The sequence below is a fragment of the Pholcus phalangioides genome, unplaced genomic scaffold, assembly GCF_987345545.1.
Source record: "Pholcus phalangioides strain wild (caught in Gottingen) unplaced genomic scaffold, Ppha-v1.0 ptg000028l_1, whole genome shotgun sequence".
NCBI classification, from domain to species: Eukaryota; Metazoa; Arthropoda; class Arachnida; order Araneae; family Pholcidae; genus Pholcus; species Pholcus phalangioides.
Genome location: NW_028301618.1, coordinates 12,050,758 through 12,078,658, shown reverse-complemented (window position 1 = coordinate 12,078,658; position 27,901 = coordinate 12,050,758). Strand labels below are relative to the sequence as shown.

Below are 27,901 nucleotides of genomic sequence, written 5' to 3'. Positions count from 1 at the left end.
GAAATACTCTGCAGCAAAAAAAAAAATATTCCCATAACAGTGTTTTCCATACTTCTTGAAATTCCTCCATATTGTTCTTCAGCAGCACTGATTGTTCTCTGCAACATACGTAACAGTTTTCAGCATCTTCTGCTTTGGGGACCAAGTGCTCCTGTACGTTCATAACACTCCAATGAACCAGATTTACTCTATACATATACAGACGTGCCAACTTTTGAAATCCAGAGATTCTCCCGAGGGGAGTACCCCCCCCCCCCCGACACACATAGATTCGATCAAAACAAAAATTATTATTTTTTAATCAATTAAGAAAAAGTTACATGCAGAATAGAGAAATCACATCTACATGCTGTTCATAAAGTATAAGTGTTTCCTTTCGTGGATGCTATCAGTGATTGATAATCTTGGGTATATGAATTCTTAAAAGCTTTATATTTAGCTGTATATAGCTTAAAGTTTTATATTTTCTTTCTGAAGATGTTTAATTGGAAGAAACGATTTTAAAAGGATGAAAAAACGTGTTTACCGCATGGCTGTTAATGGAATACAATAACGATTATACAGGAATTTCGGCAACCAAGGCCATGCCCCTGATAAATGATTGCTGATAAACGCTACAAAAACGAAGTCACGTCTTTGCCAGTTCCTTAAATGCGGTCACCAAGACTTTTTCACAGCTGCTCAATGGAAATGACTACGGCTGTCCTCTATGGGTGTTTTCCCTAACGACGACGGTAATCATTGATGCCACGAAAACATGAAAGCTCGCGTAAAATCTAATTTTCTGCGAAAATCCAGAGAGCGGGAGGAAGGATGAAAAATCCAGAGTCTCCCGGATAAATCGGGAGAGTTGGCAGGTCTGAATGTATTTTTATTACGTGAATAACCTTCAACCAGAATATTGATATTTCTTTTAAAATCTGGTGGGCCATGGAAGCCACCAACATGTGATGTTGAAATTCAGAAATTAATGCTTCTGGTTTTGCACAACTAATCATGTGGAATCCTCTTGGTCATTGGCACAATATGAACCTGGGTATCAAATGCGACCGATTTGTAATTATTAGGGTCTCCGTAGCCTAGTTGGAAGTTAAGTATTTAAGTGTCACTGTGCATCGTCATAAGCTTTGAAAAGGTTTGCTACAATCTCACTTGAAAATCTTGCTGAAATCATATATGTATTCAGATATAAATACAGAGACTAATGTACAATTTGCCACAAGAAAGGTAAGGAAAAAATACCAATATCAGACTTTGAAATCACTTTTTGTGTTCAAAGAGGCAGTGTACGTATGAACACATTGTAAATTATCTTCATTACTAGAAATAATGAATGTTAAATAGTCTGTTAATCAGAAAGTCTGTTGAAACCAATTACCTAAAATAATCAAATTCAATTTAATACAGTATTTTCTTTTCATCTGGGGCTGCATAAAATCACCATGCTGGCCAACTATTAGTCCGCCTTACACAGACGAATATAAAAGGAATTTTTAAAAACAAGTCACCCAGATTTGACGGGTACACAATTTTTTATAGAAGAGTGGATCCACTTTGCCCAAGAATATTTAGAAGACACCAACGAATAAGGCAAATACACAAAAAATAATAAAAGTCCTAATGCATTTCAACACCAATGGGTGCCGTCTTCAGAGGAAAAATTTAACCACTAGTTTCGCTGACCGAGTTTCCCATTTGGGTTGAATACCAAATCGGTTGCTCAGCGGAAGAAGTACGTCTGTTCACTTCAAACGTCGTGGACAGAATGAAGCTGTGAGCCTGCGTGAGATACTAATGCAGCGTCCTGTTTTTCACAAAGTCAAGTCCACAGTTGATCTAGATTTCTACGAAGGCACATATATTCGGGCCTTCAAAAATATACTAGTGAGCGATAATAAATCTACACCCCCGATCGCAACACCATGGCTTAAATTCATTTTGAGCTGGAATTACAAGAAAATTCGAATGGACCAATCGGATAGCACTATTCCGCAAAGGTCCAATCAGGATGCTGCATAGTATCTCACGCAGGCTCACAGCTTCATTCTGACCACGACGTTTGAAGTGAACAGACGTACTTCTTCCGCTGAGCAACCGATTTGGTATTCAACCCAAATGGGAAACTCGGTCAGCGAAACTAGTGGTTAAATTTTTCCTCTGAAGACAGCACCCATTGGTGTTGAAATGCATTAGGACTTTTATTTTTTGTGTATTTGCCTTATTCGTTGGTGTCTTCTAAATACACAATTTTTTGTAATAACTTAGAAATAATAAAATAAAACTTACAACAGGCACATTCTTTGGGGGCCCATCCTCAAATATCCTGTTAAGAATTGGCATCAGGAATGCAGCTGTCTTACCAGAACCTAAAAGAAATTCTTTTGTGAGCATAAACATATAAACATATGCTAAATTCAGAGTTGAATTTTCAAAATGAAATCGACCTCAAATTATAGCCACTGACTTGAAGTTTAATATTTAAATATTTCACTTATTTTGTAGCAATATTTTACTTTTTGACTTGAAATTTGTGGATTTTGTCCACTGTTATGAAAACAAATCACTAAAAAAAATTATTTCTGCTGTTTTTATCTAAAAATAAGAAATTGGCTTATTTATTACACGTTAAAATTTTATATATTTTTTTTCTGTCATTTTGATGGTTTTCCATGATTATTTTGAAGTAGCACATAGAAAAGTTTATTTTTCACATATATAGTAAAATCTCTTAACTGCCACTAATGGGGCTGAAAATGTAACCGTTATTGGGAGAGGTAGTTTTATTCCTGGAAAAAAATTTACAATCCCCATACATAGCATGTGAAATGACAATCCATTCTGCTACTGATTATGATAGTTATATAATTGATTATATTAAAATATATGATTATATTATAATATTATAATTAATTATTAATCGATCTACAGCACTATTATGACATTCTAAAATTTAGGCTTGCAGTGCTCAGGTACAACACAAGTAAGAAAAACTGATACGGACTAAGATGTATCAGCAACCCCAGATCTTCAACTAGACCAGTGTTTCCCAAAGTGGGCAATAACCCCGGGGGGAAGGCAATGGCATGATTCGGGAGTAGAAGCTATGGGTTCAGTATAGAATCCTATGAGTTGGGGGTGATGAGGACAAAAAAATATTAAAGGGGAAGATAAAACAAAAAGTTTGGGGTAGACCTTTCTAGGACGTTCCCAAGTCCAATCCGATAGCTGAAGACATAGGCGCTGACATACGTTCTAGTTAAAAAAAATTGACACATCCACATCCCACTTAAAAAAAAAATACCCTGCACATTTCTATTCCGATTTGTCAGTACCATTTCTTTTAGATGGAGCCATCCCTTGGACAAGGGAGTGCAGTAAACTTGCATATCCCTCTAGTCATGCTGACAACAGGTCTCTTCTGTTGTCCCCTATATTATCTCAAGATTTTTTTATCCCACTGCCTTCAATATACTCATTTGTACAAAAGAAAAGAAAGCATACATAATCTTCCCCCTATAAAATTCAGGGAGCGGAAAAATCCCTTCAAATTATTTTTTTCATAGCAATATGCATATTTTTCCCGAACTATGACCAAAATAACAATTATATGGAAATTGATGTTCCGAGGTTTCTTGTAAAGTTAAGTCTATGGGGTGCGTTTGGTTCTAACAAAATATGGCCGTTATTCGGGAGATTACTGTTGTTAGGAGGTGGCCATTACAAGAGGTTTTTACTGTATTTAACTACTTAAAATCGAAACTTTTCATTTCTGACAGACAATGGGTTGGTTATTAATAATTTAACATCTTAGTTTTAACTGTTCTTAAAATTCTCTGCCTGTGAATTACAAAAGTGCTCCCTGTAATGGAGTGGACATCATTGTCACAGTGTACATAAATGTTTAACTGAGAGAAGGATATCTCAAATATTCTAAATAGGCCATGCAAAGCAAACACTTATTTTCTCAAAACTATACAAAATAAGTGACCCAGAAACTCTTATAACCTTCGGAAAACATCTGCCCCATGACCTAATTCTAAAAACGCCCCCCTCCCCCACTTTGAATTTTGGTCAGGTAAAATTATTCAAATCTGGTCAAAGTGTACATGGACTTTCTCAGCTGTATATTGTATCAGGATGATTTTTTTCGTTAATATTGAATAATTGATGTTGGTATAAATCTCGTGTTTATGCCTCTCGCATTAGTGATCCAGAGTGGAATGGGGGGGGGGGGGGGGAGTAGAGACTGGAAACAAAAATAATATAGGAAGATAATGGTTGTGTCCCATAAAATACAGAATGTATTGTCATATAACAACCTTTACTCATACTAAAATGCCCCTTTTATGACATCTCCCTGGATCTGTGATTTCAATGATCTGTACTACTTTACTTTTGTATTTAATGAAAAAATAACATGGAGAATGTAATATAAAGGGTTGAAATTGAATAAATAACTTATGAAATTCAATTTAAGCCTTCAAAACCTTTTAACTCAGAAAAATTTACTTTAAATCATAGTTTCAATTCTGTTGCGTTGCTTGAGTTTTTGGAAGACGTAAAAGTGGACAAATTAGCCTAAATTATTTTTTTCTTTATACATTTAAATGATTGATGAATTTTTTTTTATTTTGAAGCATATCTCTATGTCCTATAACTTGTTGAACTAGATGAAAAAACAATCTTAATTATTTATGATAATGACGTAACAGTACACATCGGACAGAAAAATTGGATACTAAAGACATAAAACGTGAATATTAAGTCATTTTCCAGAAGTCTAATCCAAAATTGTTGATCAAGCATTAAAAGTAAACCTTTCAATGAGCTAAAAGTGTTTAATTTAATCAAACACTTTTGAGTTAATTAAAACACTTTGTTAACCATACTTATGGTATAAAAATATATTTCCCAAACGAAACGTAACAGAGTGGACATTTTAAAATGGGAAAAATTGAGACAAGCAAAAAAATTTTCATAAAAATGAATGAATTTTTAATAAGAATATTTTTCATAAAAAAAAAAATTTGAAATTTTATTATCAGTTCTATTTATCTGAATGATTCGAAATTTCTTGAAAAAAAAAAAAAATTCAGATTTGCACGAAGTCTAACACTTTTTTGAAGCTGGGACAGCCAAATCGAGATTTTACTACAATGATTTTTGAAAAAAAATTAGATACCTGAAACAAATTTAAAAATGCCATATAACAGAATTAAATGAAGAACTAGAAAAAAATTTAAATTACTACCAGTGCTCTGAAATTTTGTAAAATACATTACAAAGTCTCGGAGAGAAACTATTTTTTATTTTTTTTTTGGGAATGACCCATAAACAGTCGAAACACTGATTTAACAAATTAGAAAAACAGACATGTTCCCTTAATTGAAGAAAACTTATCAGCAGTGATGGTATTTCCATCTAGCAAAACCATCTCTTCTAACTGTTTGCTACTCACGGGACATGTGTCTCAAGCAGGCCCCCATAACCAGAAAATTTATTCAGGTGGGGGGAGGGGGGGGGGAGAGAAAAGAAAGAGGACCAAGAGGAATGTTTTCATGTCTGTGTTATGCATTCTTCAAGCACTTCAAGGCTTGACAAATCCAAAAAAATAAAAAATTTGCACGAGGCAAATTTCTTAAGAGCTCAGTAACAGCCTTACTTTGCCAAAGCTTAGTGACTTTCCATCACATTGGTAGATACGCTGTCATGAAGTCAAAATTCTATACAATACTCAGATTCCAATTCAATAATTACATACAAAATATTTTAGACACCAAAATATATATTTTTTTCACCACAGCAACCTGAGATTTATAATGCCCCTTACTACAGCAACTGTAACGCAAGTTTATGATGTTCATGCCAATTAGTTGTGTTTTAATGTTTCAGGCGATAAAAAATTTTATACTTCATAACTTAAACAAAATTGGTAATTTCTTTCCTACAGAAAAAAGGTTATTTTCAATAGCATATTTTCAATCTTGCAGGCATTTGGTATTTTGATTTATTAAAACGACAAAGGTTGCATCACAATATTACGAAATGAATCTGTTTTCCAAATTTACCTGTTTGAGCACAAGCCATCAGATCTCTCTTGTTTAGAATAATCGGCATAGCATGCTTCTGGACAGGAGTTGGATTCTTGTAACGAGCAAGATCTATGTTGAATCGCACGATTTCTGTCAGAGGCATGTCAACAAACTGGATTGGAAACACCAACCTCACATTAATCTCAAATAAATTTGTTAAAAAAAATAACAATGCTATAATGATCAGGGTTGGGTATTTTTCTGGGAAAAAATATTTTCACTGGGACAGTGACAAAAACTAATGGAAACCAAGGCAAAAATGACAAAAATAAACATTGTTTTACTTTAAAAAAAACATTTGCCTCAATGTGTATTTACATGTAACAGAATTGAAATCATTACCATAATCAACTTTATACACTTTATTGTGAAGTCATCTGGTAGAAAATACATTTGTAAATAAACACAGTGAAACCTAAAACAGACACTGTACGAGATAGAAACCTGTCTTAAATAGAACAAATATTTAGTCTAGATTATTACCTAGTTACTGTGATAAATCCCTCTAACAATATTTTTAGGAGATTTTCAAAACCGCTATAAAAAATTATATTTTGCTCAAAATCATTTTGAATTTAATTTCAACTTCATCACTTGTTTTTCTTCTTCGGAAGGACAAGTTTTTTAGTACAAAATATTGATAACAAGAATATTTTGCACTAAAAAAAAAATCACAAAGCTAAAGAAAGTTATTTGTATCACTACTTTCAGTGTAAGACACAAAAATGCAATGCAGTAAACGTTTTTACAGGAGCAAAGCATCTTTGTGAAGTTTTATAAATTATACAATTTTTGTGACAAATAAATACATAAAAGCATATTTTCTGATGGTATTAACAATGCAGATATAGAAAAAATGAAAAAAACAGCATAAATTTAATAATGTGTAAGGATAATTTTGCTTCTCAATATAATAACCTGTCTACAATGATATTTTTTTTGGTCTGCAGAATATTGTTATATCAAGGTTTTACTGTATTAAAAAAATTTCCATTTTTTACAAAAATAAGTTCATTCTATTGCTATTCAGGAGAATACGCTTCAATGCTGAAGTTCAATTATTAAGACATTAAATATAAAATTTCAAATGTTAAGCTATTTGAAACAGCAATTAAAATATTCTAAATAATATGCACGTTTCTTTAACACTCATTGGTTTATAGAAGTTAGGGTGAGGTTCTCAAAACTTAAGTTTCATAAACAATAGAAATAAATCACTGCATATATTTTTTATATGCACCTGTATAAAACGGAAACCTGTCTAGAATGAAAAATAATTAATCTTTTGACCTTGTTTTATACAGGTTTCACTGCAAATAAAGATACAGTTGATGCTTATTATAATGACCCCACGTTATAGCGATCATTCCATTCCAATGACGTTATTTTGAAACTACATTTGCATAATAAATGAAAAAAAAAACATAACAATGCCTTGTATGCATAGAGTTTACTGTATGCAGGGTTGGGTTTTTCATGTCAAAAACTAGTTTAAACTGTCAAAAATCATCAAAAACCTAAATGAACGCCTTTTGATAATGTTTTGAACACAATAGGTATACAACATGATGAAAAACTTTTTTGCATATTACAATGTTTTATTTTTAAACATTTATTACAATAATTAAAACAAAATATTAATTAAAATTTGTAATTTTGAATTCAACATAAGAGCCTAGAACATATAAAATATAATTTTATGGTTTATTTATCCAAGCTACTTATTACCAGTGTTCAATTTGCTAAGTGGAATAGAGCTGCTTATTTAAAATATGTATGATAGGGTATCAGGGTTAGGTTTTTGACCCCAGAAACTAACTCGGTATTAAAACTATCAAAATCTTACTGCCAATGATCAAATAGTTTTTGTTAACTTGATATGTTAAATAACAAAACACTTTTATTTAGATTAAAGGGTTTTATATTCAGAATGATAATTACCGAGGTAAAATATCTATTTCAATATTTTAAATTTTCTGATACGCCAAAAATTTTATTCCATATAAAAATTCTCACGCAGCATCTGTTAATGCACTAATTAAACTCATTTATTTTCACCTAAAAGTTTCTCAGACCAGGGTATATAAATTCACAGAGCTTTAAAGAGTATTTTCAACCAAAGCAGAGCTGACAAGACTTGATACCCAAAGCATTTGTTTTGCACGTTTGAATGCAGCTTCAATTGAAAAACCATTGCATTATAAATGCTAGTAAATGTAACATAGTGCAAAAGAAAGAATAACTAAGTTTGACATATACAAGCTAGCATTGCCAAATTAAATGTCATTTTAATCCTACAATTTAGTATTTTGATTGCTAGATATATTTCAATGTTATGCGCAATAAGAGTATCGTTTTAAGCATAAGTGGTTATCTAGATAACATAACAGAAATCAACATTACATACATTTAATCAACTTTTTTAAACACTTATCTGTTGTAAAAACACGACAGCAGACGGTTTATATCAACGAAAACATATAAGCAGTTGAAGAAATTTTGAAAGGTCAAGAATCATCTTGAATCAAAGAATGTCAAATCGTTCCAGTTTTCCCTTCAATGTTCATGTTATGCTTTATTCAAATTTTATAAGAAAAAAAACCATATATATTGTCCAAAATAATTCTGTCGAGAGTAGAAAATTATTTTAGAATCATATTAACTATTTATTCTTTGCATAACAGTCACTTTAAACATTACATGCGATTAACGTGTGCATTTCCAATGGGAATTTTTATATCAAAAAGCAATATTTGAGTTTTTGACAAAGGCTTTTGATGGAGGGTTTTTGACGTGACAGTTTAAACTGCGGTTAAAACAGTCAAAAACTGCCACGTGTCAAAAATCTGACAACCCTGACTATGTGAGGATGAAAACTTTAAAGGGAGTTTAGAACGGAATCTTAAGGTTTGTTTGATGTGTGTCATTTTTCACAGAAGAGGTAACTGAAGTCCAACGTAAAGTTTAAAAAATAATGTTAAATGTATTGCTGTTTGATGACAATACACCTGGTCTCTGCAACTTTTAATAAACTTCGACTTATGGCTGAAATTTGTTTCCTTGTCCCCAATCCATTGGTCAAGGTGTTCTCAAAACATTCAAAGTACTAACACACAACTTTATATTTGCACTTCAAAATCTAAAAAAAAACAGACCGGATTGCAGTCACAACATAAAATTTACGAAGCCCAATAGAAAAATACCATAGCATTATAGTTAGAGTAAGAGAGAAAAGTAGTGTTCTCTATAGAATTTGCACCCCCCCCCCTCCCAAATTAACTAATATCTATATGTATGTTTACAGAAAACTGCTGAGGTTGATGCTGGTGTCATCTATAGCATAGCTTCAGGGCATTACTGTGTTGCTTTTATTTTTAAAAAGAAATAGTTTACTTTGGACTGAATTTACTATTTTCATTGCAAACAATTGTGTGAATGGTAGGGTATTAGATGCTTTAAACGCTTTTGTAAAACACTTTCTGCTCATTCTGTGGTAAAATTAAACATATATATCATAACAATTCTTAAACCAGACTGTTTCAAACAATTTTTTTGTGTTCTATTTTTTCTGAAATGATATTAGGTATAAATGTGCGAGTAACAATTTTTAATGATTGGGAAAACCTATTATTGTCAGAACATTTTCTACTGCAGTTTTTTCCATCGATGGCAAAAACTCAACTAAAGATTGTTTTAATTTTTATAGCAAATTGTGTTAAAAACCATCTTATTCACATTAAAAAAAATTAAAAGTGCAATAATGTCTCACAAATGAAGTGGATAGACAAGAATGTATTGTTGGATAATCGGCATGGGTTCAGGAAGGGGAAGTCAGAAGCAAAGGAGGTTAGATACACACGATCACATGACTAAGGCTTTGGGTAAGGGCAAAAACACAGATGTTTACCTTGATTTCCAGAAAGAATTTAATAGGGTCACGCATGGTAAACTCTTGAAGTGTTTACAGAAGATTGGGGCAACTTGCTAAATTGGATAGAATCGTGGTTAAGAGATAAATCACAACAGGTTATGGTGAGCAGGGAATTCTGTGATTGGACAGGCATCACAAGTGGAGTTCCTTAAGGAAGTGTCCTTGGTCCCATACATTGTTTCACTTTTATTAATAAACTCGATCAGGGGTATCGATGGAACTGTCAGCTATTTCACAGATGTGAATTAATTAATGTTGTTAATAAATGGAATAGCTTACCCCCGGAGGTAGTAAATTGTAACACAATTGACACGTTTAAAAAGAAATACGATAAACATGTTGGGGTAAATCGAGAAGCTATCCATTCTTAGAATAAGACAACCATAAGTATTCTTTATGGGCATTGTATAATATTTTATCATGTGTGTATATTGTTTGTAATTTGTGTTAATTGCATTTTTAATTGGGTTGCTGTATTTTTGAAACATATGACATCCATATTTTTATGGGCATCTTTTTATCAGCCACCTCGTTGGGCATTTTGCCTGTTGTGGCGTTGTATTTGTATAATGAGGATAATCGGGAATCAAAGCAGTAGGGAGTTCCTCCAGACCAACTTAAATAGGATTGGTGCATGAAGTTTAGCGATGACATGTGCATGCACTCATTTTGGTTCGGGAAACTCACGGTTCTCTTACAAATTCAATGGTGTCGGTATCCCAGATGCAACTAGGGTCACCGATTTGGAAATTCTCAATGACAAGTGGATTGGGTTTACTGGACATTGTTTAGTAGTGGTCAAAAAAGATGAATAGAATGCCGGTTTTATTTTCAAAAAGGTCTCAGTGTTCTCCTAAAGTCATTCTTCCGCTTATCCGAGGCTTAGTTCATCCTGGACTGGAGTATGCTGTAAGGTTTTGGAGACCATACCTAAGAGGGACAGACTTGGGTGAAGAAAAGACCCATGAGTGCTCTTATTGGCACATAGGACTTGAGTTATTAAGAGAGACTTCATTTTTTGAAAATGGTTAGATTGAAAGAAAGCAGGTCAGGGTGATGTGTGTAACATGACAACCTGGGATCTCTTACCAATCTCAATTATTCATCTTAATCTTATTTAGGGTCCAGGGTTTGTTAGCTTTTTTTTTTTTTTTTTAAACCGAGCACAACTCAGGTCTATTGCCATAGGCAATTTACTACCTAGTGAGTTGTGCCGGAAGTGTAAGTGCGTGTACCTAACAGTCTGAGTGCATATCTAGTGTTGTGTATGATTTTTCAGTGCTGCCATCTATATCTCAGAAGTGAAGTGAGTGATGTGTAGTGACTGAATGTACTGTTTGTAGGACTGTTGCTCTCTGTGGCGAGACTTTTCAACGGGGAGATCGGCTCGCATTTGCGCCTTGAAGTTGGGAACCACAGAAAACCAACTTCAGCCGACCACCACTGTGGTGACGGTGGGGCTCGAACCCGGGTCCCCGCGATGTGAGTCCGTCATTATGACCACTCGACCACCACAGCGGCAGGGTTTGTTAGCTACCAGAAACCACCCGAGGCACCTGCTGGTGATCTAGTTCGGGCCGGTTAGTTCACTCCGTCTGACAGTCGGGGTGGGGTCTTCTGGCTGTCGGACGAGAGCAGGACCAGAGGTCTGGCTGTAGACGTCCCATATAAATTCTAGCTTACATCCGTGTCGGGGATCCCAATAGCTTGCCTTGTTACCTCCTTTTTCCTTGTGGTGGGGGAACCTCGCTGAGTCATCGTCAAACTCAAATATTGAATTATTGTGTTGAGAAATGACTTACGTGTGCAATATGAAATACTAGTGTGAGAACTAATAGTGTTTTGTAACATATTATATATTTGTGCAATATAATGTAAATGGTTTGCAAAGTGTTATATAAATATAAATGTGCAATAACTTTTACCTTCACACCGTCTGTGGGTCCTTCTCCGAGACCGTCCATCCCCTTGGGAAAGAGCGCAAACCATCCCAAGAAGGTCTCTCTGGACAATCAGCGGTCATGTCTGTCTGTGGGTCCTAGGACCATCTCACGGTCAATAATATTGAGTTATACAATGTGCAACAGGTCTGAGAATTACGGATCCTAGCCAGATCTCTAATTTCTTGTATTTGTTGCCAGATTCTGTGATATATTTTTCAACATTATTTCTCTCATGAAGATATGTAAATCTGATACCGGTTCAGTACTACCCCCTCTACCTTGTGATTGGTTCTGTCATGAGGCAATGTGGGAACGCTCTTGTATAAATATCAGATGTACACACTCACTTCCGACTGCTTTCTGCGTCTTCGAAACAATTACTTATTTTAGGGCGCCTCGCCAGGTGGTCTCTCAATCATAAAAATATACTAATTCTAGAAAGGTGTGCTTTCGGCGCCTCTCGTCTCATCACCTGTTCTCATGTGATGGTCAAAAGTTGTCATGATCGCGTCGGTTGTGTGGATTGATTGGCAGCCAGACCCGCTGCCTCTCTCGACGTCCACCCCCTGCTGTCTCCTGCACAGTGGCTGGCCTGTGGTTTCAATGGACACTTCAGGATGCAAACCTGTGTGAACTCTGCTCCAGGGTTTTCTCAGATTGTGGTGCATAAAAGACCAATGCTTAATTGTGATACCTTGGACTTATTTGTGGGCGATGTGAACTAGCACATGAATTTATGAACAAAGCGGTGAGAGGGTTCTTTTACTGTAGAATATAATGTTTTGAGAGAGAAAGCTGTGATGATTTCTTGTAAAAATGTTAAATTCTAATAGTTAACAGAATATTTGTTATTTAACCAATGACGAATTCCTTTCATTGTTGTCATCCATTCAATGATCACACTGGATTTAATTTAATAATGAACCAGGAAATGCAAGATAAACATTGCATTTAAATCTGGAGGCTCGACCGGGGATCATTCATTGATCGATCTAGTGCTATAAACATTGCATATGATTGAAGTGTTAAAAATTTTCAACGGGATGGATAGGATGAACCATGAATTACTAGTACACCATCAATCGACTGCTTTTACAAAGAGACACCAGTATCGATTGGTAAGAAACAATTCAAGGTTATGGTGTCGCAGGGAATTTTCCTCTCATAAGGTTGTTAATAAATGGAATAGCTTACCCCCAAAGTAATAAATTCTACCACAACTGACTTGTTTAAAAATAAAAATGATAAACATGTTGGGGTAAATCGAGAAGCTATTCATACTCAGAATATATATATGACAACCATAAATATTTTATATGGGCATTCTACAATATTTTATCATGTATATATAGATTTTAGCTTTTATAATTGTATTTTTGAGTTTGCTGAATTTAAAAATATATATATAAATATTTATTTGTTACGGGCATCTTTTTTTTAACCACCTCGTTGGGCATTTTACCTGTTGTGACCTCGTATTTGTATAATTTACATTTAGGAGAGGATAATCGCCCCTCTCTCTGTATCTGCACCTTTCACATGCCACCCTTCCTTACAAGATAAAAATATCAATTCAACTCAGATTTTGGAAAAAACTTGTGTCACCAAGTTCTTTCGAAGACTGGTCTGGAATGTTCCTACTGTAATGGGTCAGGATTGGATCCTTCTTTGTTAGTATTGTTTCTTTATAGATTATGAGAGATCATGCTAGTACTTCAGATCCCTGGAACCTCCCAGCTACAGAGAACAACCACTGACCTTGCTAGCATACTGTCGCTGACTAGTTCATTTGGTTAGTCTTCCAGTCATTAGACGAGGATGAGACAGGGTGGAATGCTGGTGTCCTATCTAAATTTCTCAATAATAGTCCAATAGCTTTCATTCGAAGAATTTCTCTAGGTGAAGCGTTCTTTGCAGTTTTGTATTTTATTAATTTATTAAAATATTGGAATGGCATGTATAATGCTGAATAACTGCTACAAAGACGGAGATGTCATTATTACAAAAAATACTTACGCTCGAAATCTGTTCTGGGCAATTGTCTCCAGTTGCTTCCACAGGTATGTCTTCATATTTTTCAAAATTTATGCCAGTGTGGCCTTGGCCAAAGAGTTGTCTGGAAAAAAAAAGGATGGTGAGACACTACCAATTTAGATTGCAATAAAAAATATACACTGAAGAACGTAAATAGCAATAGATATGATGGAATTACATGGTTATGAACCGAGGAACATTCTTGAGTGTAACTGATTATTCATCTTAGATGCATAACAGTATTTTTGCAGAATTTTATCTGCCTCACAATATTTTTACTTCTGCTGACTTCTCTTCTGTACACAAATACATAATCACTTCAATGAACTTTTAGAGAATGTCAAGAAAGTAAACTCCACGTAAAAAGATTGTTTTATAGAACATTCTATATTTCAGAAGCAAAAATTGCTATGACTAGCAAAATAAGTACTTGCCAACTACTGTGAAATGTCAGTAGTTTCTACAGATCTCTACCATCAAATATGGAATTATAAAAAATGGTGAAAAACTGCAGTTTTTTTAATACCTGCTTCTGATTGAGGATTTAATTCTATAATCGTATCAATACAAAATGATACCACAAAACTGAAAATGGTTGATGATTTATTTGGATTTGTAATCTCCTGAATTTTTCTATTTCACTCCGTTTGATGTTTTTGCCATCCAGTTGACTCCAGCCATTATATATCAAACAGAATTTGAAGTGAAGCAATCACGTTAATAGTTTTGCTTAGATGTTTTGAAGTTAAATCCTCATGTAGGCTGCTTATACCAAAAAATTTTAATTGCTGAATTTAAAAAAGAAAGAGCAGAAGTTTAATAATTTATCAAGTTTTCTTTGTAACATATTTCCCATAGGGAATTTTTTAATAAAGAAAGAAGAGGGATGATGGCAACAGTTACATCATGTTAAAAAATTAAAAAAATTGAAGAACTTGGTGAAAAATATTCACAGCAACGGCCGTCTCAGAAAAATAAGAGATAAAGGTTATGCAGATTGTACTGTTTGCTTTGATTTTTCGGTAGTGCATGGTAGTCATGATTGTCTACGTATGATAGTCTACGTATCGAGTAAGAAGCACAGTGAAAAAAGGTGGTCCACCAACAATAGAGTAAGGTTTTTGCAAAAAAATACTTAATTCGTGGTGAATGTTACTTTCAAAGGTTCATAGCAAAACAATATACCACTGACATACCACTAGCTGTGGCTGATCATGCTGCTCTATTGTTTTTTTTTACTAAAATGACAGCACATGAATTTGTAAACAAAGGGTTCTTTTACTGTTCCAATATAATGTTGAAATTTATTACACACACACATATTACAACATATAATACAGACGCAATATACAAAAAAAAAAAAACAAAAAAAACATATATATTACCATTTATATATTAGCCCAAGGGATTACATAATCCGTCCAGGGCATATTGATAGTGTAGTATATATTGGGGTTGACAACAGACCAATGGTGTATATAATTAAAATATAATATTGTCTTCACATTACATTCGTAAAGAGAGAAAAAAAGATGCATGTATATGGGATTAATATTCAATTGTGTTGATTTTGTTTATGAGTAGTTTTCTGAATTTGTGCAGTGATTTTTCCGTCTTTATTTCGTTATTCAATCTATTATATTCTTTAGGTGCTATGTATATGAATTGTTTTTGTATTATGGTTTTGTTTGGTTTAATTATGGCGTATTGAATTCCGTGTTGTCTTGTTTGTCTCTGCTGGTGTTTAATTCTGAACCAATCAGGATTTTTCTGAATAAAGAATAATATTTTGTAAAGATAGAGTTTATTGATGTTAAATCTATAATCATTGTGACAGTCTTGGATTATATTTATTTTTTCAGATACATTATTCACAACTTTTCTCAGAGTGTTTCTTATTATATTTATATTTGAGTCATAATCACCGCCCCATACCGATATACCATATTGTATGACTGGTAAAATCCATGCGAAGTAAATAGTACGAAGAAATTTAGGGGATATAATATTTTTCAAGCAGTAAATCCTGGTATTGATGTATTTTAGTTTATTGCTTACTGTCACCGCTTGAGTTTTCCATTTAAGGTTTTTATTAAAAACGATTCCAAGATAGTTTATTTCATCGGACTCCTTAATTTCAGTACAGCGACACTCATTGCGTGAGCAATGACCTACATGATATTGTATTGTTATTGGTTCTATATTTCTGTTATTATATAATTGAAAATGCATAAATTTAGTTTTATTTAAATTAAGGGTCAATTTATTATATTTTAGCCATTGTGAAATTATTGTCATATCATTTTCCGCTTTATATTTAAGGTTTAGGTTATCATTATCGGAAATGAAGAGCACTGTGTCATCTGCATAACTAATAATATTTCCATTCATTTGTAGGTGTTGTATATCATTTACATAAATCAAAAAGAGTATCGCTCCGAGTACCGATCCTTGTGGGACACCGCTTACTATTTGCTTAAAAGATCCTATTTCATTTTTAATTTTAATTGCCTGTTTTCTGTTCGTTAAGTAGCTTTTAAACCAGTCGTGTATTTTTCCTCTTATACCAGCCTTATTAATTTTGTCCAGAAGTATTTTATGGTCAACGCTGTCAAATGCTTTACGTAAATCCAAAAAAACAGCAAGGGTTTTTTTATTGTTATTGACATTCTTGTAAATGTATTCAGTGAGTTTTAGAACTGCCATTTCTGTGTTTTTATTTTCAAGAAATCCAAATTGGTTTTTTGCAAAGTAAGAGTTAGAGTTGAGGAAATCCATAATTTTCATTTTCATAACCCGTTCTATGACTTTAGACATAATTGGAAGTATCGATATTGGGCGATAATTATTAATATTTCCAGTTTTGTGAATTGGTCTAACAATGGCATATTTAAGTTTTTCAATAAAAGTACCTTCAGTAATTGAAGTATTGATTATATATGTTATGAACCGCAGATGATGTTTACAGACTATTTTTAGCATTCTAGCATTAATGCCATCATATCCAATTGCTTTGTTATTATTTGATTTCATAACTATGTATTTAACATTTTTCTTCCACTGGAGTAAAAACCATAGAATTAATTTGGTTATAAGACATTTGAATTGGACAATGATCGTTATCAGTATGTCTCATTTGATTCATTGCTGACTACATTAATAAAATAGTCATTCATTTTTTCTACCACAATACCGAGATCTTCATCAGTGGGTATCTTTATTATTTTCTCATTTTTATTTATTAGGTTGTTAATGATTTTCCATTGCTTTTTTGTATCGTTTCCACAAGCATTAAATTTATTGTAAAAATATTCCTCTTTGGTATATCTAATCTTTTTTTTCAGCATTTTTTCATAATTTTTGTATTCTAACCTGGCTTCTTGATTATGTGTGTTTCGCTTGAATTTTTTATATAATTTCTCTTTAATATCAATCATTTTTTTTAGTTCAACCGTTATCCATTCATTTTTCTTTCCATTTTTATTATTTTTAATACTTTTCATCCAGAAACAACGGTGTTTGTAGATGATATCAATAAATATTTCGTATAATATATTCACATTTTTCTCCGAGAAAACATTTTCATTCACTTTATAATTTTTTATGCAGGTCTCAAAGCTTACATAATCAACCCTATCAATGTTGTTCTGCTCATGAGTTTCAGATTTTGTAATTTTCGTTTTTTCAGCATTATAACCATTTAAAAGTAATGGCCAGTGATCAGTTATATGAATTTTGGCTATTGCAGTTTCATACTGCCAGTTAAATTTTGCATTTCTTATATATATATGATCGATGCACGATGTTGATCGGGTAGGCGTATTAGTATAAGACAAAAATCCATTTTTCGCCATCATGCCTGTTAATTCCTCCGATTCATAGTTTATTTTTAAGATATCAATATTGAAATCTCCCATACAAATTACATTGATATTTTATATTGCTAATAATGGATTCAAATTCGATTACGAATTGCATTGGTTGGAAATCATGTGCTCTATAAATCAGTATTATACACAACTCGAGATTAGAATCATATGAACAAGTTATTTCTGCTGTAGTCATATGCAAATCGATTTTCTGTGCAGCATGAACATTTTTTATGTATGCTATTACTCCTCCGGATTTATTCCTAGTTCTTGTCTCACAAATAATATAATACCCGGGTATTTGATATAAATCTATTTCATCATTTTTTATCCAAATTTCACTTAATAAGATATAATAGTCGAATGAGTAATTTATTTTTTTTAAATATATCAATTGATTGAAATTTTCCCGCATACTTCTGACATTTACATGTATAATATTAATTTTACTTTCATTTGAAAATTCATTTATAATATCAATTGAGTCAAGATAAAGTGACGTCGGACCTACCTCGTATTCATTCACTTGATGATTCACTGCTTTTAATGTTTATTTTGTCCAGATCTTTGATATTTCTAATGTGATGTACTCTATCACCGTCACCTTTTCGCAATAGTATTTTCCCATTCCTAATCCAAGCGTAGTTGTATGAATTGGCTTTTTTTAAATTGTCTCACTTCATAAAACAGATTCTTTAAGATTTTTGTAAGATATTCATTCACAAACAGCGTAGTCGAAGGGTACTTATCGTCTAGTTCACTAGCCAACAAACCCTTACGAATTTTCGCGGCTTGAATCCATTTATCTCTGATCGAAGAGTCACGAAATTTCACAATGACAGGACGAGCTTTATTCTTGTTGACCGAATTTACACGATGCATCTTAACGATTTCTTCACAGTGATATACCTCTAGTAGGGACCCGATTTTAGTAACTAAATTTTGGAGGTTCTCCCCCTTGTCTTCTGGCATTCCCTGTATTTCGATGTTCGATGACTTCAATCGTAATTCCATGTCATCCAGCATTGTGTAAGCATTCTCAACTTTTTGTGTCAACGATTGATTTTCCTTTTGCAGTCTGTAGTTGACATTTTTTATTTCCTTTAGCTCATCTTTCATCTCCTCCAATTCGGTTTTCAAATCCCTTATTGCATTGTCGTTAAATTCCAATGATTTTTTTAGCTCGGAAATCTCAGCTTTAAGTTCTTTACATTCGGATGTTAGTTTCTTTGTGATCTCGGATGTCATTTTTTTCATCTCGGATCTGATCATCTCCAGAATTTTTTGTTCTTGATTTCCCAATGACTCTTTGCATGATTCACAATTCCAGTTTTGTTTGTCCTTCCTTTTTCTGAAGTTCGCTTCAGAGACGCCAACACACATCGGGTGGTATAGATTTTCACACTCACAGCACCTGAAAACTTCCACGAGGTCGAAAATTTGTCACTTACAAATCTTGCAGTATATATTCATATCGTCGTCAAATCAATGCAGTTTCGTCGATTTCAATAGCTGTACATCACCATACACAAATTCAAAAAAAAAATAATAAATAAATATTGCTTATAATTTAACTCTCCTTGTTTCTCATAATTACATTTACCCTTTTTGTAGTTTAATATTAATGAAGTTTAAAATACGTATTCATGGCCTAGTTAAATCGAAAAATCAACAATAGCTTCAGAACCAAACAAGTACTTAAACGAAAAAAACAAAAAAAAATCAGAGCTACTAAGAAACGTGTGTGCGCTTCATTCCGTGGCTGTTGCCACCCTTTGTGTGAGAGAGAAAGCTGTGATAATTTCTTGTAAAAATGTTAAACTCTAATAGTTAACAGAATATTTATTATTTAACAAATACAAATCCACAACAGGCAAATTGCCCAACGAGGTGGCCGACCTAAGAACATCATGGATCCCCGAGCCATTTTTTGGAGGCCCTACCTACTACTACTACACCACACATGCACCCCCCCACGCACCCCCCCCGCGGAACCCCACAAAGAATCGGTACATGCGGCGGGAAGGTGCGTATACGTGTAGTGAAACCTAACGTGAAATTTGTTTTTTCTCTGTAATGCTTGGCATGTGTAGTGCTGCCATCTGCCACTAGTTTTTCTAACTATGAGTGAAGTGTTATGATTGAATGATTTATCGTTGTAGGACTGTTGCTCTCTGTGGCGAGACTTTTTAACGGGGAGATCGGCGACGGGGGATCGATCGGGAAAATGACGAATTCCTTTCATTGTTGTCATCCATTCAATGATCACACTGGATTTAATTTAATAATGAACCAGGAAATGCAAGATAAACGCTGCATTTAAATCTGGGGGCTCGACCGGGGATCATTCATTGATTGATCTAGTGCTATAAACATTGCATATGATCGAAGTGTTAAAAATGACAGCCAGAAGGTTGAGAGAACAAGGAGCAGTGCCAAATTTTCTTTGGTAACTGAATTTTAGAGATATCTCTATCTAGAAGGGAACACTGACGGCGTTACAGGTAGTCACTTACTTTACATTGATAGTTGATAACTGATAAAGCACAAAGAATACAGTTGCATTTAATAACGTGCTACAAGATACAGAACTTCCATATCGGCTGCAGAAAACTCATGCATCCTTGCTCTATTACAAATAATTCCCACAACAAAGAGAAGGGAATTGTTTCCTTCCTTATCTTTGAGTGAAGACCATATGGCACAGTTTGTCCAATTGTTGCTAGTGATCAGGGGATGGTCTTGGCTGCCGAAAGTCCTGTATAATTGTGTATTGTATATGACAGCAGGGAGGCGATGGAAACAGCATTCGACAGGGTAAAAACTGGTTTTGGACCCGACTGTGTAAGTAAAAATTCTTTTCAATTAGTGTACTTATCTCTCGCCTGTGTGTTGACTTGCTAGAGAGAAAGTGTCTCTCTCTCGGATAAAGTGAAACTTAATGATGATAGAGATGTGGGTGGCTTCATAGTATGGTAAATTGGCAAGCAGAGTGTCAACAATTTTTACAAATTGTTTTGCAATCATTCAGCACGAAAGCAATGGCATGAGTATTAACAGAAAAAGATTTACACAATGTTCACATGAAGACATTGATTACATTTGAAAATGGGCAAGGAGATGATTCACTCTCACATTGCTCACTAAACACTGCTATAAAGAGCTTTCATGTAATTTCTCATCATCTTCAGCTAATTTTTCATAAATGCGATCCAAAATAAATTTCCTAAGACCTGCTGATCATTATCTATGCTAGCCATGGATCCCACCGATAAAAAGAATACAAATTTTAGACGTACAGCTAATCTGAGGTAGTCTAACAATTTCATTTATTATGACCATTTTTCTTATGTAATCACTGTTACATGGGGATTGGTGATCAGCAACTAGAGGAAAATGTTAATAGTTATAAATAAACTACGTTTGATTAACTGGAATGTATGTAGTAAGAGAATGACTATTTCAAAAAGAGAAAAAGAAAAACAATATTCCTAGACCCATTCTGAATGAAAATCCTTTTCGAAAAACTTTGGTCAATTCAATGTTTATCTGATATATTTGTTTGTTTTAATTGTTAATTTTCGTTGGAGAGTGACAATCCTAAATCTCAAATAACTTTTGCAATGTAGATACTGCAAGAAACAATTTAATAGCGATTAAAGATCACTGCCCTATCGTCAGCACTTTGTTTTCAAAGAAAAGTTCAAACAAAAATACATACTTGAAATAAGATATCATTAGTAATAAATTTAATTTCCAAATCTAAATAAAACTCCAGAGGCACCCAAATTCCCATGGATCAATATCATGAAATCACCTTGTGTGATAAGTGTCTGGGTGTCTTTTGACAATGTAGATGGCTAATAGAAATTTGTATGTGTGACGTACACGGCACTGCGGTTTATAGGCAAGAAATTAGTAGTTTTACATTATTTTCTGCAATGGTTTTTTAGATAAACCATAATGTCTCAAAAAAAAAGTAAAGTAAATCTACAGCCTGATAACATTATGATCGAGTGGAGGGAACTGAAAGCGAAATATTAATGTTGTGCTATAATACAGTGCAAAGGATTTTCAACAAATGGTTTGGTCGGGCATTTAAAGGGGAAACATAGTGAGAAGTCCAGCAAAGCAAAAGAGGGAAAAACAGAGACAGTGACAATCTTACCTCATAGGTTGATACCAACAAGTTTTAATAGTACTAAATCTTCCCATTATCCTTGTCTTACTGGCGTTTCTCAGGGGTCCATTTTAGGCCCTTTGCTTTTTATTTTGTTCATCAATGATTTGAAAAATCACGTAGATTCCAATTACTTGATACATGCTGATGTTAAAATCTTCCAAGTCATAAATAATACAGATGACGATGAGACACTACAAAATTCTGTCAAACGACTCAGTTCATGCTGTAACACCAATAAGTTAAATCTGAATATTGCCAAGTGCAAATGTTTGTCTTTCAGTAAGAAGCATAGTCCCATCCTGTACAATTTTTTTTTTTTTTTCAAACCGAGCACAAGTCAGGTCTATCGCCATAGGCAATTTACTACCTAGGAAGTTGTGCCGGAAGTGTAAGTGCGTGTACCTAACTGTTTGAGTGCGTATCTAGTGCCGTGTATGATTTTTCAGTGCTGCCATCTATATCTCAGAAGTGAAGTGAGTGATGTGTAGTGACAATATTTATACTGTTTGTAGGACTGTTGCTCTCTGTGGTGAGACTTTAACTGTGAGATCGGCTCGCATTTGCGCCTCAAAGTTGGGAACCACAGAAAACCAACTTCAGCCGACCACCACCATCCTGTATAATTACAATATTGATGGTCAAACACTCGAAAGAGACATGAAGGACTTAAGTGTCACTTTTGATAAGAGACTAAATTTCCACTGGCATATTAATGACATAGTTCAAAAGCATCAAGAAATGCCAGTTTCATAATCCGCAACAGCAAATTTTTTCAAAATACAGAAACCGTGCAGCGTCTTTACAATTCTTACATAAGATTAGTTAAACAATATTGTTCAATAATCTGGAATCTGTATTACTTGTACAATAACATGAGGATTGAACGCACATAAACTGGACTTTTGTGCTTTGTTTACTTCAAGAATTTTCAAATGTTTGATATTCGAATTCCTATACAGACATATAAGATATACTTTTCACTATGAATCATTAAGTCCGCCGTCAGAATGCATCAATCTTTTTTTGTGAAAATTCTGCACTTAGACTTGTATGTACCAGACATTTTAGCGCAAATCAGTTTTCACTGTAATAGCATAAATCTTTGTAATCCCTTGTATGTCTCATCATACCGAACTAACGTGTTGGAAAATTCTCTTTTCCGCTTCCTCAGGTGTGGAAGTTCTCATGTACTTCTTTTTTTGTACATACATATGGCATATATATCTGTATTATATTTATTTGCATTATTATTATTGTGCTGTTATTATTTGTATTATTCTTTGCCTTTCTGTAGTGCAACATGTTTTTTTTAATTTTTCTTCACTTCACTGTAATTGGGCATATGCCTGTTGTGAGAGTTGAATAAAATATAAATAAATAAAATGAATGTAAATTAAAAGTTTTCTTACTTTAATGTCACTGCAAGATTTTCTGTAAGATTGATGGGGTTGTGATTGAAGTTTGTCCACATTTTCAATAACTCAGGGAGTTTAAATAGTCAAATGTAAATAAATTCATACAGTAATACGACAAACTTTTCTAGATACTTCAAGTTGCTTGTACAGATAATAAAAATTCACACATATGTATTGTGCTTTATACTGTGGACATTACAACTGTTGGTATATTTTTCCTTTTTCAACAAATATCAAATCTAAAGCTTAGTTTTCCAAATTTTTTGTTCCATTTCCAGAAATCTCAACCCCCCCTTTTCTTCAGAAATTTTTTTTCTCTCATCACCCCTCCCTAACTTAAGCGAACACATAGGATTCTATGTTATACCTGTAGCTTCAAAACATCCCTGGGCCATTCCATCACCTACCAAGGAAACAATATTGCCCAATTGGAAAACACTGGCCCAGAGCTTTCCAACAGCAACAGATCCATTTTGTGACTAATCGATCCTCAAAACGCCTGACTATATGTGCAGGCTATTCGTTCCTCGTGCAACATATCGCCCTAGGGGCTTGCATGTTCCATTAACGCTAAGTGGTCCCCCAGGGAGAAGGCCCGGTCAAGGCACATGATTTTATATCTTATTTTCTTATTTATGCAGTCATTTTGTGTTGGAACAGTGCAATATTACAAGTGCAGGTGGCTACAGAGATCGATGTTATACCCAGTGTCGTCTGTAATTTGTGGAAACATTTTCAGGACATTGGATCCATATCGAGAAGACCAAGACGACCAATGAGGATCATTATTTGGTACTTTCAGCGCTGCGCCACAGGACTGCTACAGCATCACAGCTCTCACGCGAGCTGCCACTGGAACGAGTTTCATAATTTACTGTTGCCCGAAGGCTTCATGAAAGAGGGTTTTATGCCAGAATACCAGCTGTTTGCATCCCGCAAACTGCAGCACACAAGAGAGCACGTTTAGCATGGTGCAGACATCAGCAGTCTTAGATGCCAAGTGCTAAAATAAGACAAGTCGTGCTAACCAAACCACAGAGCAAAAAGTTGAAAAAAAAGACTAGAGTTGATATGCCACAGTCCAAGAACAGTTGCACTTTGTAAAAAAATGGCTACTGATTTAGGGATTCTAATTTCTGGTAAGAGTATAATAGAAAGTGGTAAGAAAGGAATATCAGCTGAAAATAAAAGGTTGAAGAATTTTATCATAGAGATGATATTTCTCGACAACTTCTGGGGAAAAAAGATGTAAAATTAGAGACCCAGTAACTAAGGAGAAAGATTTTGGCAAGACGTCTTTTCATGTTCAATTTGAAGGTAGTGTATGAATTATTCAAAATCCTGATGTTTCAATAGGTGTTTCTAAATTGCCAATTCAGACTAATGGAAGCAAATAGTCAGTTTTACAGATCATGAAGTTTGTTGTTGCCCTTATTGTGAAAATATATTTTCTGATACATTCATGTGGATGGGTAAATCCCAATATTAAATCTGTGAATGATCTTTTGGCCATGATCGTATGTGATAAAGTCTGCTGATTGCATGAAAGCAGAATGTGAAACATGTTCACAGTTTTTCGAGGCAAATTCTAACTATGGAACTTAAACCTGAAGGTGTGTGTGAGCAGCAGTGGAATGGATGTAAATTAGAAGTAAAAATTCCCCCCCCCCAGTTTGTTTACTTCAGAGTTAGCAAAACAGACTGAAAATTGCAGAACATGAGTACAACATAACTTCACAAGAGAAAGCAGAAATAATTTTCTGTCAAATGAGATCCAACTTGACAGATTTTGCTCAAAACTATAAATAAAACAACAAAACAAAGTGATGGCAGCTCACTAGAAAAGTGATAAGGACCCAACTACACTGGTGAAATAAATTAAGAGAATTTGCATATTTTATAGAATTTCATGAAAAGAACTGAATGGAATGAAAAACCACTGCTTCTATAGGCGGAGCCAGTAGAGAAACAGGCTTTATAAGCGCGTGTAAGTTGAGACTAATTTCGTTCGCTAGCACACCTCGGCGAATTTCTTGGTGTTATTTTGCTACAATCAGTTCATTTCAAATTATAACAGTAAAAATAAGTAACCACCAACGTTTAGATGATGGAATGAGGTGGCGAATGGTGGGGAGGCTAGAAGCAGGCCAATCTCAAGTCCAGATTTGTAGAGAGTTCAATTTAACACCCAGCGTCGTGTGTAACTTATGGAAACAGTTCCAGGATACCGGATCCATAGAGAGAAAGCCTGGGCAAGGTCGTACAAGAGCCACGACGGCCAGAGAAGATCGCCATTTGTTGATTATAGCGAGGCGTAACAGGAGTGCTACAGCTTCTCAGCTCTCTCGTGACTTGTATGCAGCCACAGGAACCCGTGTATCAAGGGTGACTGTTTCCAAAAGACTTCATTAGAGAGGGTTGTTTGCAAGAAGACCTGCTGTTTGCGTCCCGCTCCCTTCTACGGACAGGAGAATCCGTTTATCATGGTGCATAGAGATTGGAGTATGGATCAATGGGCGACCGTTCTCTTCACTGATGAGTTCTGGTTCAGCCTAAGCACAGATTCTCGCTGTACGTTCATATGGAGAGAACCAGGGACCCGCTACCTACCCTCCAATGTCCGCGAAATCGACCATTATGGCGGAGGAGGTTTAATGGTCTGGGCAGCAGGCATCATGTTGGATGGCCACACACCTCTCCATGTCTTTGAAAGAGGCACTGTGACTGGTGTGAGGTATAGGGATGAGGTCTTGGAGCTCTATGTTACCCTTTTCAGGGGTGCAGTTGGCCCTGAGTTCATTTTAATGAACGATAACGCGAGGCCACATAGAGCTCTTCTGCTCGACGATTTTCTAGAGAGTGAGGATATTCGCTGGATGGATTGGCCAGCCAGATCTCCAGACCTTAACCCTATAGAGCATGTCTGGAACAATGACATCTTCCAAGGAATGATATAGACCACTGACGTCATACTAGCGCCGGTATTAGAGGACGCGGGGCAAAAAATATCTAGTACAAAAGTTTAATGACTTCCAACGACTCCAAATACGTCTACATACGATCACAGGATACATGCTGCCATAAAGCCGGGTTTTCCTAGAGAAGTGGGTTGTTGCAATACCTTCTAGAGCAGAAGGACTTCTACTCTAGGAGGAGGTATTGGTTGTTGGGGGCCAGAGCGTGCCGACTGAGCTGAAGAAAAAAAACAACGATCGGAAGTTCATTTTGAACTCTAGCTTTTATTCCATAAAAGTTACAAGGAAAAAAAAACAAGATCATTTACGATCATAAAAAAATAAATAAAATGGCTGACAAACAACTGGCAATCTCAGGGAGAAAAAAAACAATCCCGACATACACACACGGAAAAAAACCAGCCTACAGTATAAAGCCGAGCTCCCGTGATGGTGAGAGCACGCCGCCGGCGATTTACATATTGCGTCGGGCCAAGCGGTTCCACGTGCACAGAGAATAAACAGGGAAAAAACATTCCAACATAGGTTTTTGGCGCCGCATGAACCAAACTGGATCATTTCGCGTCGAGAGAAATACATAATCACACTACGCGCTTATGTATTCCTACCGTGGTGCATCAGCTCTCTCACGGCCCTGGCATCAGCTACTCTGTCATCTGCATGCTCCGGTTTGAAGGGAAGCATCGAGCTTGATAAAGGGAAGTGAAAGAAAACAAAAATGAAGAGAAGATCGGTAAAACGAGTGGCGCACAACGCATTTGACTCCTCCAGAAGCAGTCAGCCAATCATGCCCCACACTGCCGTGAGGCTTGTGGGGAATCAGTCGAACTTGTTTTCTTATTATTGGTGAGTGGACGGCATGTCACGCTGGGTGATTCACTTTGCACGCCGCACAGAAAACCTGCTCCTACGAAAACCCAGCTTAAGAATAATGGGAAAAAACGTGATTTAAATCCAATTATCCAGGGTTATTGGCTGCTAAGGCTTTTTCCCTGTGCTTTGCACTTTTTTAAGGACGTCACTTACGGAGTAAAGAAAAAAAAGTGGAGAAAACTATTTCGGAAAAAACAAATTTTTCAAGGACTCTCACAGAAGTCTTAAAAATTTCGGACTCTTATGGAAAATTGACTTTTTTTTTAAAGGACTTTTCAAGGTCTGTACGAACCATGTTTAAGAAAATCTTTGTTCACGATTTTATTTGTGATTTTCAGAAACAAATGGCAGCTGCATTTGGATAGGATTTTAAATTTATTGGTGCAAGGACCAATTTGGTCAAACTGCGCCAAAACAAATATAAAAATAAAAAAAAAATGTCCTTTTGTCATGTCAAAAACTAAAACTGTGCATGATAAAAAAGCAACATGAAACATAAAACAATAACAAACTGTAAAAACTATAATTTGTCATATAAACCAATGGCTTTGATGAATTTAAAAATGTGAGATGCATCGCAATGGTC

At 34.8% G+C, this 27,901-nt stretch overlaps 1 protein-coding gene across 1 annotated transcript in view; it reads right to left on the bottom strand.

Annotated features, from left to right (window-relative positions):
* LOC149067975 (ATP-dependent RNA helicase DDX3Y-like) overlaps positions 1-27,901 on the bottom strand; it is a 77,521-nt gene that overhangs the window by 24,145 nt on the left and 25,475 nt on the right. The window contains exons 7-9 of the mRNA XM_089251994.1: positions 13,983-14,082; positions 6,069-6,204; positions 2,287-2,366 (exon numbers count right to left, since the gene is read on the bottom strand). Coding sequence (XP_089108120.1) covers positions 2,287-2,366; positions 6,069-6,204; positions 13,983-14,082 — 316 coding nt within the window. The remainder of the gene's footprint in view (positions 1-2,286; positions 2,367-6,068; positions 6,205-13,982; positions 14,083-27,901) is intronic.